The sequence below is a fragment of the Balaenoptera ricei genome, chromosome 16, assembly GCF_028023285.1.
Source record: "Balaenoptera ricei isolate mBalRic1 chromosome 16, mBalRic1.hap2, whole genome shotgun sequence".
Lineage (NCBI taxonomy): Eukaryota > Metazoa > Chordata > Mammalia > Artiodactyla > Balaenopteridae > Balaenoptera > Balaenoptera ricei.
Window position 1 is genome coordinate 28,071,266 of NC_082654.1, and position 14,391 is coordinate 28,085,656.

At 54.7% G+C, this 14,391-nt stretch overlaps 1 protein-coding gene across 2 annotated transcripts; it reads right to left on the reverse strand.

Annotated features, from left to right (window-relative positions):
* Positions 1–407: 407 nt before the first annotated feature.
* Positions 408–13,984, reverse strand: SEMA4G (semaphorin 4G). 2 transcript variants are annotated; one of them, XM_059901006.1, is made up of 16 exons: positions 13,890–13,984; positions 10,406–10,884; positions 10,163–10,311; positions 9,834–9,896; positions 7,015–7,113; positions 6,800–6,893; positions 6,537–6,650; positions 6,178–6,347; positions 5,925–6,094; positions 5,515–5,659; positions 5,164–5,386; positions 4,642–4,757; positions 4,340–4,500; positions 4,078–4,139; positions 1,648–2,700; positions 408–1,521 (listed from the first exon to the last, which is right to left on the reverse strand). In XM_059901006.1, the coding sequence occupies exons 2-15, from the start codon at positions 10,527–10,529 to the stop codon at positions 1,874–1,876; spliced, it is 2,517 nt and encodes an 838-aa protein (XP_059756989.1). In that variant the 5' UTR covers positions 10,530–10,884; positions 13,890–13,984; the 3' UTR covers positions 408–1,521; positions 1,648–1,873. The 2 variants fall into 2 exon arrangements, with proteins under 2 accessions (XP_059756989.1, XP_059756988.1); XM_059901005.1 differs by having other exon boundaries at positions 4,325–4,500.
* Positions 13,985–14,391: the final 407 nt, after the last annotated feature.

The following is a 14,391-nucleotide window of genomic DNA, read 5'->3' on the forward strand; positions in this document are numbered from 1 at the left end:
ATGTGATTAATCTAGGCTTGCTTGACCCTTGGAGAGAGTGATTCTCAGGCCAGCTGATAAATAGGCAGCAACTTCTAGGCTTAGCTAAAAATGAGGTGAGGGACGGGGGGAGATGGTGAGAAAAAGAGCCAGGAGGTAAAAACCTAGAAACTGTTGTATGAATTGTTGAACTGTCGTAATTTTGTTTGTCATCCCTTTATCACCATGATCAATAAATAGTGAGAGCCTTTAAAAAAGGACTGTACCTGCCCAGGACAGTCAGGATGGAAGCTGAGGATCCCAATTTCCTCTGCAAATGGTTTTATGGGAAGCAAAGCCAACCCTGTAGCACCTTTACCATAGGCTCAGAAGCCTGTCCCCTGGTGATCAGGAGAAGACCAGTCTAGACCAAGCAGACCACTCATAGCTGTGGGGAAAGAGGGTATTTATTAACCAACAGTGGGGGGAGGAACTGAGCCCAGCCTCCCCACTCTGTCACATGCCTCTCCCGCCTCCCTGGGTCGTGAGCGGGGGCATTCCTAAAGAATGGTAGCCGGTTTACAATAAATACATTCATTGTGGGGTAGAGGGGGGAGAGGTTGGGTGAAGGGCAGTAAAAATCCGTGGGACTCCACGTTCTCAGCTACAAAAATAACAGTCATCCTCACCCAAGGGGAATGGGGGAGCTCAGTCAGGTTTTGATTGTCCCATATGGGCCTGGAGACTTCAGAGGCCCCTGGACCCTGAAAGTGCCCCGGTGAGGTAGGACAGGGGTGGGAGCCAAGCATCCAAACTCCCAGCCTCTTTCCTTTGCATAGTTCCAAGAACGGGCTTCATGTGCCAGGTGAGACATCAGATCTCTTCTCCCCCTGCTCTGGTCTAGGGATAGCAAATGTTTGGTCCCCAAAAGGGAGGCTGGCTCATTGAGTGCAGTGTTGGTCACCCGTCCTAAGGAAGTGTCTGTGAGGACAGCTAAATGGGAGAGAGCTCTCCCTCTGAAATGTTCATGGACCAAACCCAACAGACACAGGTCCAAAGCAGCAAGGGGAGGCTCAGAAGGTGCATGTGAGTGGAAATGTAAGCACATGTGCATGAGGAAGACCATGCCTGGAACTGTCTCTGTCACTCTTGAGAGTGACTAAGGGGGTAAGGAGGCTGACTTACAAGGGCTGCACATTAAGGGAGAAGAGGGAATGATGCAGTAGTCTTACCTCCCCAGGCTGGCCTGTTCGCAAGCTCTTGCCAAAGAGGTCATCACATGGGGCTGGGACTGCAGGAGAGGACTAGGTAGGATGGGATGTGGCAATTGGGAGGGTACCCAAAGTCCAGAAGAAGGGATGAAACAAGAATGCACCAGGAAGTGGGGGTGTGGGCCCTGCAGCCCAGCTGATAGACATTCTTCCGCGTGCACAGGTGAATGTACACAGGGCTCAGGTGGCTCTGGTGGCTGGCAGAGGTCTTGTCTGTTTTCAGGACCATCCAGCACATAGGGCCATGCAGAGGGTGGTGACATTGAGGCCATCTGGACCTGCAGAGCCCTGCCTGGGAGAAAGAAGAAGGGTTTGAGCAGATGAATGGGGCAGGAGGATGGCATCCTCTCCTCCCAAGTGCTTAGGTTAAAAGGGAACGAGCTGGGTCTGGGTCTGCAGAGCCTGAGGGAGCACCTACCTCTGAGGAGCACCGGTTGGCCTGGGCTGCTCATAGATGGGTCCGTGGAGACTGAGAAGGGGGCTTTGACTGGGCCTGACTGGCCAGCCCCACAGGGACATCACAAAGTTGGGAGAAGGGCCTGGAGTTGCGGGGATGAAGGTAGGGTGTCTGTGCTGGGGAGGCAGCGGCCCAGCCTGGGGCAGGCAGGCTGGTTTGGAAGAGCATTTGTCCTGGGAGGCTGGGCTCAGACAGAGCTCTCATCCAGGTGCTCCACGAGCTGTGTGTGCTTCCTCTTCTCCAGGATGCGGCTGAGCTCCTCTGCGAAGGAGCAGGGCCCTGCCGGCACTCCATTGTTGCTCTGCCTCAGGAGCACGTAGCTGTTGCCATTCATCCTGCGCAGCCGGCTGGGCAGTGCCACCAGCCCGTTGGTCAGCTCAGCTGGTGGCGGTGGGGGTGGCGGGGGTGGCGGGGCTGGGGCCCCCTCCCCGGGGATGATCTGGAGGCAGCCACCTTCCAGGCCCCCAGCCCCCTCCCCATCATCACCATCTTCCTCTCCAGGACACTGGCCTGACACTGTCTGCAGCTGCACAGCAGAGCCCCCTGCCCGGCTGGCCCGACCCAGTGAGTATTTCTGTCGGTGTCCTCGTCCACCTCTCCGAAGACAGGCCACATAGAAGAGGGAGGAAGCCAGGATAAGGCAGAGGCCACCAAGTGTAGCAATGGCTAACACATAGAGCAGCCACATATCAGGCGCCAGTTGTGCCCCAGGCATTGCAGGGGTCTGTGGAGCAGGGGCAGGAGTGGCTGGCCGCACTGTGAGGCTGTAGGAGGCCAGCAGGGTGCGGAGGCCATTCTCTTCAGCATAGCAGCCGTAGTTGCCACTGTGCTCAGGCTGTGTGTCTGTTACCAGCAGCCCATCCACACCCACGCGGTAGCCGTCCTGCCCATCACTCAGGCCCATGCTCCCATTGAGCATCCACAAGGCCCGGGCCAGGTTGGATGGCTGGTCACAGGGCAATAGGACATCATCACCCCGGAGCACAGAACGGGTCTTCAGTGGTGGTGGTGGCCCTGGAGGGAGCGGGGGACAGGAGAAGTGGTCATTGCCTGCCTGTCCTGGGAAGGCATTGTAGATGGCAAGCCAGCTGGTTCACTGTTAGGTCCCCAGCACCAAGCACAGAATCTGGAATTACGGTGACAACTGACTAAGCTCTGTGCTCATGCTCCCACACAAGGTTCACGTTGGCCCTTCTCAGTGGTTTCAATTCCTGACATCTGCCAATGATTCCTCATCTCTACCTCCAACAAAGAGTTCTCTTCTGAGCATCAGATTTGAATACCTTCCACATGCTGGGCATCTCTTGGACATGTCACAGGAACCAAGGCCAAAATTTCCCTCCCAGCCTACACCAGGTATTTTTCTTGAATTGTCATCACCATGTATGGTGCTACCAGCTGTTTCCCAGAAACCTGAGTTTCCCTTGGCTCTCTCTCCCCCTCACCTTTCTGTCTAACCCTCACTAAGATTCTGCTTCCGGAATCTATCTCAGACCTGTTCATGTCTCTCCTTCCCCAACTGCTGGCCCCCATCTAATCCATTCTCCATGCAGCAGTGCGGTAACCTTTTAAAAACACTATGCTGATCATGCCACTCCCCTGCCTCAACACAGTCCTGCCCATTTCTCCAGCCTCTTCTCTTGTTATTCAAACACCAAGCTTGCTCTGCCTGCTCTTCCCTCTACTTGGGTGTCATCCCCCTCCCCATGCCCTCTATTTGCCCTGTTAACTTGGGGGAGAGAACATAACAGTGATCAAAAGCGCAAACTCCAGGCAGCCTGCTTGGGGTCAGGTTCAAATTCAGACCCTACTGCCTAATAGCTGATTTAACTTTGGGTAGTTTACTTATTCTCTCTGTGCCCCAGAGAGATTGCCCCTCACGGAGATGGTAATAATGGCACCTTTCTCATAGGAATGCTCTGAGAATAAATGAAATTGTTGATGTAAGTGATCAGTGCTTGGCGCATGGTAAGTACTCAGTACATATTAGCTATGATTATTATTATGATTATTGCTCTTGCTTCAGTTATCAGCTCGGTCATCTGATCTTCCTTGGGGCAAGCCCTTGTCATAGTTGTAATTATTCCTTTTGTAACAAAAACCAAAGAAAATAATTGTAATTAATTGGTTGTGTGATCATTTGATTGCCTGTGCATATACTTGGCTGTAAGCTCCAGAAGTGACAAAAAACTTCACATCTTGAACCTGTTTCCTTATTTACAATTTTTTTTTGCAACAAATGTTTGTCGAGTATTTACTCTGTGCTGGGTCATTCTCGCTGAAAGCACAGACACAGCCATTCAGATACATACATGCACATACAAGTAGCATCAAATGGTAAAGAGGACAGGCTATGCAGCCAGACGCACACACATCCGTGACGTCACTTACCTGTGTCCCTGTTGCCCTCACAGCCTCGGTTTCCTCTCTCTATGTCCTGTATCAGTGCTGTCCTGGAGACAGAAGATTGGGATTTATGAACAAGGAGAACTGGGCTTCAGTTTCCCCAGTGGAAGGGTCAGTAAAGCTGTTACCAACAACTGGCTTCTACTCCCTGCAGCTGGCAGGCCCTCCTCCACCCCTCAGGCCCTGATCCCCTGGGCAAAGGGGACCCTCACACCCCCCTATGGCCTCCCACCTGCTACCCTGGGACCTGTTGGCTCTGGTGGTGGTCACCACGCAGGCATGGTTGCCGGGGTCCCAGCCACAGTAGGGGTCCCGGGCCAGGATGCAGTCGTAGCAGGAGCGGTAGCGGGAGCAGCTGGACAGTGATAGCTGGATGACTCCACTAGGGGCCCCCACGTAGAGGCTATGCTAGGAGCCAGAGAGGACAGCTGGTTGGCAACACCCCACTCCCACTTACAGACACACACACACAGCCACTGCCCAGCCTCCCCACTCCCTCCACTTATTCTGGCAAGGCCGGAATATTGAGGGTCATGAGTCAGGGGCTACCTGCGTCGGAGAGATGACCAGGTTCTCCACAGACTGGGGCTTCTTGAACACCTGTGTCTCCTCAATAATGTGCATCCCAGAGCCCAGGACCACTGCCTTGTGGATCCAGCCATCAGCTGGTATGAGAATGGCAGAAGGTCAGACTCCAACAGTGGAATCTACTCTCAGCCCCCTGCAATAGCCTAATGGGAGCAGCTTGGAGTCATGAGGTCAGGGACAAGGATTCGGCCAGTAGCAGTGGGCCCTCTGGACATTGGGAACTCCAAGCTAGTCATGGCAAGAATTATTGGATTTAGAAGCATTAGTGACTAGGGTCAAATGTCACTGTGGTTGGTGACAGGAGTCAGCAATCACCAAGAGCTATTGGTCATTGGGGACCAGTAGTGAGTGTTCATTGAAGAATCAACATCAATGGTCATCAGGGTTTTGTGATCAGGGGTCATCCAGGGGGCTAGAGGTCAACAGGGATCAAGGACTCAGGCCAGCAGTCACCAAAGGGCTCAGGCCAGGGGTCAGAAGCACCTGTGCCCAGAAAGAGCAAGTCATAGATGGGTCCAGCTGGCGTGGTGACAGGTGTCCCCGTGAGGTGTGTGTAGCGCACACTGCGTTTGAGCAGCAGGGGCCGTCCGCGTGTGGGTACCACGGGCCGAGCCATCAGTGGGTGTAACTTCACAAAGTCCAGGACCAGAGATGGCAAGTCCTGGGATGAGTTGTAGCCTCGGCTGCGCAATGAATCTGTAATGCACTGTGGTGGGGGACGGGGTGGTGAACCTCAGGACTCTGCCACCTGCCCGTCCTCCCCACAAGGCTAGACCTCCTGCCCCTCTCAGGGGTCCCGTCTGCTCAGCACTGACCCCAGGCCTGGGCACTCACCGAGCCAGGCCGGGGCTCTGGCACCCCTCCCTCGTAGCGGCCCCAGCGTCGGACACCATCCTGGTATTCCATGTAGGGGCCTGCGAAGACAGCCTGCACCTCGGCCAGGTCGTAGCGGCAGATGGCTGAGGCCTCCAGGGTCTTCCTAGAGACGGGACACAGGGGAGGGGGCTGAGTCACACTGAATGGAGCCTGCCCACCTGCGTGGGCTGGAGCCCACTGTTACCCTGACCAATCCCTGCTCCAGGCCCACAGGGCCTCTCCTGAGGGTGAGTAGGCCACTGGATGTGCCTCAAGTTCTCTGTCTGCAGCCAGCCTCCCCCCAGTGGATCCTATCTCATCTTCACTGACCTCTGCTCCAGCCCCTATGCTGTCCCCGTTCCTTGCCTCCCCACTGTCCCTGCACTGACCACTGTGTGGTCAGCGTGAAGGCCGCATAGAAGTGCGTGCGGGCTGAGGTGTCAGCTTCCAGACTGCAGACACCACGTAGTGTCTCATACTGTGGAATGTGGCAGATGAGACGCGCCTTTAAGAAGGAGGTCCACTTCTTCTGCAGGATCTTCTTCCCTCCCAGGTCTCCCTGGGGAGGTAGGGGCATGGGGTCAGGGGCCAGGGTCAGAGGTTCAGCCTCTACACCCTGGCCCTGCCCTCAGTCCTCCTCACCTTGCACACACGGGCCACACGGGCCACACGGTGGCTGCTGCGGCTCTGAGCAAAGCTTCCAGAGCCCTCCTCAGCAGCACGCTCCGTGAAGAAGTAGTAAACCTTGTCGTCGTCACCCACTGCACTGGCCTTGCTCTCCCACACCAGGACAGAGAACACAAACTCAGCATCTGTGGGTCAGGCAGTTCAGGTGGCTTCTGAGATAGGCTGGGATCTCCCCCAACCGCCCTCACTCAACAACACACAGGAATAGACACCATCACCTGGGGATATGGGGATGGGATGGTCAACTGCCCAAGGGAGTAAAGATGAAGAAATAGTCCCCTGCCCCCCATCATCCTGTGCCTCGTCCTCCTAACCATTGAGCCAGTGCATTGGTGCCTCCTCAGTCCTCAGGGAGTGCGGGTGGCGGCTCCGGCGGATGTCAGGGATGCTCCGGAATTCATACCGAGTAGCTGTGTAGAGGCCTCCATCTGAGGCAGGGACATGCCAGCCATGAGAGACATGTCACACAAAACAAGACACATAACACATGGGTGGCAAGTCCTAGCAACGAGATCCATGTCCCACAAACAGCATGCTTGTGGATGAGGGGCCGATGTGGGGAGGAGGGCATGCTTACCAATGATGAGGCCTGTGAAGCCACGGGCTGGGTCATAAGGACACTTCTCCTTCCCCTCCTCAAAGCTGGTTGGCAAGGTGAAGGCCTCAGCATCCTGGGGGAGTGAAGGAAGGGCCAGAAGTCATTGATCCTGAGGATAGGCCAGGGTTGTTGCCGAAGGTCAGACCAGTCCAGGGTCAGGGACCAGCAATCAGGGCAGGGACAGGTATACTCACAATGGCTGCACAGAGAGGCTGGAAGGCGTGAGTCCCGCACGCGTAGAGGTGAGTGGCATTGAGGCGCTGTAGGAATCGCACGTGGTTGAAGCACTCGGTCTGTGGGACAGGTGGGGGAGGGCTGTGAGCCCTGGGCCTCCTTAGAGACTGCTTCCATTAGGCCAGCTTTGTGGTCTGCCTCTTGCCCCCACCCACAGGACAAATAGTTCTTTCCAAGAGCCTGGTGGGCCTTCTCACTGCCCAGAACACAGACTATTCCCTGGAACTCACTGTCCTTTGGTCTCCCAGGGGCATGACCCCTTTTCCCTTGGCTATCTCTTAGATTGCCTGACACACTTGGCTGGCTTCTCCTGCATCTTCTGTAGTCCCCTGCACCCCCCAGTTCGGGGGCTCCAAGGGCTCTCACCACCCTAAGATGCTTCTCTCTTACATCTCCTCAGCACTGTCCCCCAGTCATGGAGCTCCCACACCTGCTTCGGGGTGGCACTACCCAGTCTACCCCCAGGTTCCAGCCATTGCTCCACCTGATACCCCACAGACACGTCAAACTCATGCTGTCAGAAACCAAGCTCATCCCCTCCCCTCCCTCACCTGCATCCTCCCTCTTAAAACTGTTCATCCAGTCTTTCCCACTTCACTTCATCAGTCCATCCCATACTCAGTCCAGAAACCAGGCGTCATCTTTGCTGCTTCCCATTCCCTCACCCCCACATTCAGTCTCTCTCTGTGATTAAGTCTTTGTCCTACATGTTTCATGACTTGGTCTACTCCCCCTCCACTACCACCACCCTAGTCCAAATTACCACCATCACCTCTTCCCTGGGCAGCTACACGACCACCTGGCAGTTCTCCCAACTCTCTGCCACTCTTTACAGAAACCATTTATTTATTCAGTGAATGAGGAATACATGCACACAGTGTAAAATTCAAAAGGTAGAAAGGGATATGTTGTAAACAGTCTCCTTTTTATCCTTGTTGCCTTCAAAGGAGACTGCTGTTACCATTGTCTGGATTTTCCTTCCAGAGAGATTCTACCAGTCAGCACCCTCTTGCAACCCACTTTCCAAGGCATATTTAAAAAATGTAAACCAGATCATGTCACTGCTGTATTTAAAAACCCTTCAGTGACTCACCAGAGTCCTGAACATAGGGTCCCATATGCTCCCGGCCCTACATGATAGGGCCCTACCCCTTCCTCTGGCCTAATTCACCCTACTGCAGCCACACTGGCCTCCTCTGCCCATCAAATGCCCTAAGCTGCCACCCTCTTGACTTCTTTGCCTTGTTAATGATTTCTCCTCCTGCCTATTACCCAGGGTTTGAGTCCATGCAGGCCTCTTTGTCTCATCCCACTCCCTCACTAGGTGCAGTACTTTGGCATCCATCCCTCCTCTCCACAAGCCTGCTCAGGCCTCCCTCCTCTGACCCATATGATGCCCCCAACCTCCTCACTGCCTTTCGTGCCTCCAGACTCACTCTGTTTTAAGCCATCTAGTGCCTGGGACCAGATAAATATTCTTATAACAGTGTTTCCCCAAGATGTTTACATTAAAAAAACGGGGGAGCTGGGAGGGGGAATTCTGTGGTCAAATAAGTAGGAAACCACAGGTAAAACCTACCTTTACTGAGGACTCCTCAAAGCCTTAAGGGTATTGCTGTGCATTGTGGGATTGAGCATGCAGCATTTCCCAAACTCATCTAAATATTAAACATCTCTTTTGAAAATTAATGCTCCTCAGAACATGCTTTGGGAAATGTTCTAAAGCCAAAGTGTGGTTCGGGACCAGCAGTGTCAGCTTCATCTGGGAGCTTGTTAGAATTGCAGAATCTCAGGCCCTTCCCCAGACCTACTGTGTTAGCATCTGCATTTATAATACACCCAGGTGATTCACTGCACATTAAAGTTTGAGACTCTCTAAAGTGTCAAATGGTGAGGGTGCCCATTGTCCTAGAATAAAATCCAAACCCCCAGCTGGGTGTTTACAACCCTCCATAAACTCGGCTCCATCTGCCTCACCAACCCCATTTTCTACCCATGTTATACTAAGAGGCAGCCTTTGATGGCATCTCCTGGAGACGCCTCTTTAAATGCAGCTGCCTCGACACCACCACAGACCCACTGAATCAGAATCCCCAGGCCAGTGGGCCTTGGGAATGTGTATTTTTAAAAAGCTCTCCAGGGATCTCCCTGGTGGTCCAGTGGTTAAGACTCTGTGCTTCTACTGCAGAGGGTGTGGCTTTGATCCCTGGTCGTGGCCAAGAAAAAAAAAAAAACAAAAAAACCCCAACCCACTGTGTAAAAAGCTCTCCAGATGGATGTTACATAGCCAGACACAGGACCCCTGCAGACACCCTGTTCTTTAGCCAGAAAGGGCTGACACTTCACTAATACACCTCCACGGAAAACTGGGTACTTGAGCTATTCCTTGACCAAAGCCTCATTTTTCTCATCTGTAAAATGGAGGATAATACTATTTCATAGGATTATTTTAGAATTAAATGAGATAATAGCTAAGTCAGCACTTACTAGAGATTAGTTATTGTTATCATGATTATTATTTGGGAGCCCAGAGGAGATTAAGATGCTGTCTCAGACCAAGCTAGTAGGTCACCAGACGTTTGGATTAAAAATACTGCTCCCCAAAAAAAAAAAAAATACTGCTCCCAGGGCCTGCCACTCCAGTGGCACGTACAGTGCTTACTGTGGTTGCTGCAACTGACTGGCTGATCTGTACCTCTCCATCTGTGTCCCCACCAACCCTGACATCCCCCACTGAAAAGAAAGAGGAAAGGAGCTGGGGAGAGGGCAAACCACATACCTGGTTGTTTTTCCCTTTTTGATGACATTTGCTTTGCATCTCTGGGGAGGCCTCCCAGTGAATCTGGAGGGGGCGGTAAAGGGAATTGGCTGATGCATTGAACCCAATGCCTTTGCCTTTCCCCATTACCTGTGGGACAAGGTGATAGGACCCCAGGGCGGGGGTAAGTTTCAGGAAGAGTATTGGAGGTAAGGGAGACCTGGGCCAGGAAGGGCAGTGCTGTCTGACCAGGAGGTTATGGAAGGCTGACAGGGTTTCCAGGAAGTTGAGGTCCCAAGGAGCTGGATGAAGCTGGAGACCCTCTGGTGGTCCAGGTTCCAGGGGCTGACCTCTTTGTGAGTCCCGTCTCCTATGTTGTGGGCATTGAGAGAGAACAGGGCGCCTCGGGCTCCCACCAGCAGCCTTGCTGAGGCCTCCTCCAGCAGCAGCGTTGAGTAGTTCTGGGCTCGGCCCTTGAAGTGCTGGGTCCCGGAGAGCTCTGGGGAGAGGGGGAGCTATAAGCCCAGCTCTGGGGCTGCCTCCCTACGCCCAGCCCTGGCTCCTGCTGCCTTTCGAGGTTGGGGATGTCTAACCTTCGTAGGGGATGGTTATCCGCGGGGTGGCATCTAGTTCTCTGGATGGTCTCCGCAGCAAAGGTCCAGGGACTGCAGTTGCTGTGAGGAAGCTCAGGAGGAGGGGCCAGAGCCTCCCCCACATCTTCCTGGGGAGGCCCGGACCAACGAGACCCCCAAGGGGAGCCAGGGCCAGAGTTAAGGGGATGATGGGAAGAACAGTCACAGGGGTTAAGGTCCAGGGAGGTCACTTAGAAGGTCAGGAGTCATGGGGCCAGGGAGGGTCCTGGAATTGGGGAGACATGGAATCACAGGGTTGTGTGGCCATGGAATCCCAGGTAAGAGGTCAAGAGGAGGGATGGATTACACGCTGCCTGTCGGCATCAAATACAAACGCCATGGTGAGAGGGAGTTGTGGGGTCACAGAAGGGTTGTAGGTCACTGATGGGGTCACCCTGCCCCGACAGCAGGGCTAGTCCTGGTTCTCTGAGGTCTGTTTTCTGAAGAAAAAAAAACAGGAAAAAAAGCCCTTTCATCTGTGTGTGGATGGAAAGTAGATAGCATTACCCTCAGACTTCAGGTGGTACCAAAGGGAGGAGGCCCAGCATCTACGAAACTCCCACAAGAAGATGGATTCAGCCATTCTGTCCCCCTCGCTGTTCTGATGCAGGAAGTTGGGTGGAACTTGTCCGCTTTCAAGACCCTAGACTCCCTTCAACCCAAACCCGAGGTAATAGCCCTCCTCTGACCGAGTCAGAAGCTTGGCTAGGCCTCCATCTTGGTGGAGCTCGGGTTCCTAGGGAGAGTGCCTTTTCCCAACAGGGAGACCCAACTCGGGCAGCAGCTGCCCCTGCTGCCTGCGGGGGTGCCTTATGCAGGAAGGCCTGGGCAGAGATGCTTAATGGGCCTTTGTTTATTTTGTCCTGTTTTCCCTTTGTTTTTTCTTTTCCCTGGCCTGAAAGCTCCCTCTGGAATTTCTCTTTAATTAGATACTTCTCCTCCTCGGCATTCCTCTACAAGGGGGTGCACATCTCTGCCCTGCCCATGCGAGTCTGTACTATACCCTCTGGCTAAGCATCCACACGTGCCCCTACCTGCAAACAGGCACTCACAGGCACCTCGGGGTGTATCTGCCTCCCTCTGCTCTCCACCCCCCGCCGCTGTACAGTTGTAATACCTGTACAGGAGCCTCTAGTGTGCAAGGTCACTTAATTGAGACATGAGCAACATGTAAAAGGTGAACGATAGGATCCCTGAGCTCTTGGCCACCTCTCCTGGCACATCTTGGAGACTATTCCCACACCTGGACCCTCCCTCACGCCAACCAGCTGGGGGTGGGGTTGGGATAGGTGGCAGGTCTGATATGATCTCTGTAATAGGCCTGATCTCTGAAGTTCCTGAGGCTTGGCTGGGCTAGGGGTGGAGAAAAACCTGACCCACCCAATCTCATCAGACAAGGCCAGGGGGGCAACTGGCCTCTCCCTTTCCTTCCAGGTCAAATATTAACTATGTGGCCTTGAAGAGAGGGAAGGGACTGGGAACTGGCCAGAGGGAGAACAGGAATTTGGAGGGTTTTTTCAAGAGGTAAAGGTCACCACTGTGGTGGGCAGAGCCCAGAGAGGGGAGAATGGAGTATGAGTAGACTGAGGAGAGTGCCAGGCTCACAGAAGGGGCATGGGCCCCTGGTGTGGGGGCTGGGGCAGCAAGAGGCCCCAGGCAAACAGCACATGCCCCACCTCTCACTGTGGAGGCACACCTGTTTACCTTTGGGCCTCCTGTCTGCTTAGTGCAGAAGCGGGGGTGTGGGGGAGCCCTATGGCTAGGAGGGATCAGCCTCTAGAATTGGGCAAGAAGAACACAGCCCAGGTCAGAGGAGCCACTCAGAGTGTGGTGCATGGCACACTTAGACAGGTTTAAACGAGTCACATATGTCCAGAGGAGGGTGATGTGCATGCACATAGGTACACACACACATACATATTCATCAGAGGGCTGTGAGCACGTGTACTTGCAGGAGAGTCATGCACACACACATTCACAGGGAGGTTTGTGCACACATATGTTCACCTAAAGGGCCTGCCACATGTTTATACATACTTACACGTAAAGTTGTATTTACATGCCCATTTGTTCAGCAAGTCACCCAGCCTATAGGGTTAACAAGGAGGGTTATAAACCCACACATGTCCCTATGAAGGATTGTACACCTATTCACAGGAAGGTCCTGCACATACACATGTACATGTAGGGACATGCACACAAAAACCCATTGATATAGTGGGTCAGGCACCGTCATGTTTGCAAAAGGATCAACTACATGCGTATGCACACAGTCCTCAAACACACAGTTACATCTACGCAGAGACAAACATATGTACACACAGGGGTCCAGTTCTCACTGCAGGCTTGGAGGCTGCCAGTGTCCACTGGGGGTGAGATGCAGAGCAGAACCCTGCCTCCTTTCCCGAAAGTCCCAATTCTAAGGCCAGAATCCAAGTATGTGTTTGTGAGTGTGTGTGTGTGTGTGTGTGTGTGTGTGTGTGTGTGTAGTGATGGGGGAAGTTTCTGACCTCGCATGCTCAAATAGGATGGGTGCATGGGTCAAGGCTGCTCTGTAAGGGAGGGAGGGGCTACCTAACCCAGGCAGGAGGAGGCCCCTAGTTTTAGCAAAGTAAAGATGCAATGGAATGTGTAACTTAGTCCTCCTCTACTCCCATGTATACTGCAGTTCTAGATATGGGAGTTGGGCAGGAGCTCTCAGCCCCCATTTAACCTGTTGGGAGGGAGGATGGGGCTAAAGGGGGGGGGGGCGGAGCTGCCACCCCCCTCCCCCAGTGGCAACAAGGCTTCAAGGTCTCCAGTCCACATCCCACACTCCACCCCCAGTTCCACAGCTTGGGTTCCTCCCCCAGGGCCAGCCCCCTGAACTCTGACCACCTTCCCTCTATTAGATCTTAGGGCGGAGGGAATTGAGGAGGGGAGCCACCCCGCAAACAGGATCAGTGTAGGATGGGCAGGCTCTCGACCTTCATCCCAGATGTCCACCTGCCTAGTGTAGGTGGTATCTCCCTCTGCCCAGTAGGATGGCGGTCCCTCCTGGCCTGAGAGCCCCTCCCCCGCTACCCCCTCTCTCCTCCATCCTGGACAGTCCGCGGTTCTCTCCTCTCCTCAGGTCTAACCTCAGTCTCTACTGCTGCAGCTCGAGGACAAGCTCTCCTTCGATGCAGCCAGACGCTGGGAGACGTGACCCAGATCCCAGGGAACACTGTTCGCCACGCGGGCCCCCGCCCCACGCCAGTTCCCGACTCTGCGGTGGCGGGTCTGCGCCCAGCGCGGCCCGAGGCCTGGCCCGCGCCCCTCTAGAGCCTTTACGCGGGACCAGGGGACTTGGCGGTGAGGAAGGCCTGGCCCAGCTTGGCGGGTTTAATAGACGTGGGAAGGCCTGGCCTGGCCCCCGCCCCCCGGTCCGGGCACCGCCGCCGCCCGCACTCCACGCCTCTCTCACCTTTGCGCTCAGATCCCCGGCCATAGAGACGGCGGTGCGCGGCTCCGCGGCCCCACAGCACCACAGCACCACAGCACCAGCGGCTGGAGGAAGGGGCCGCGGCCGCAGGAGGGGAGGGGTGGAGGCGGAGCCGGGGGTGGGTGGGGCGGGAGCCAGGGAGGCGGGGCCAGGGAGGCGGGGCCAACAGGGTGGATCGCGGGGAAGGGCGCTCCCCACCCTACACTATAGGTCAGGGTTCACACACTGCCCTCGGGTGTCTGGCGTGCCCCGCCCCCTAGGGCCGCGGCCCCGGTAACGCCCCCTGGTAGTGGCTTCACCACCCCGTGCGCCCTCGAAGGGCTGATTCTACCTTCCCACCCCTCAGCCCTAGAACCCCTTGGACTTGACTGCTCCTGGAGATGTGCACACGTCTCCTCTCGGGGCTTAACTCTCCGAAGGCCCTCTGGCCAGTCCTCTAATCTGGAGCTCACTTCTTGTGCTCCTGACACCTCCTTCTGCTCTC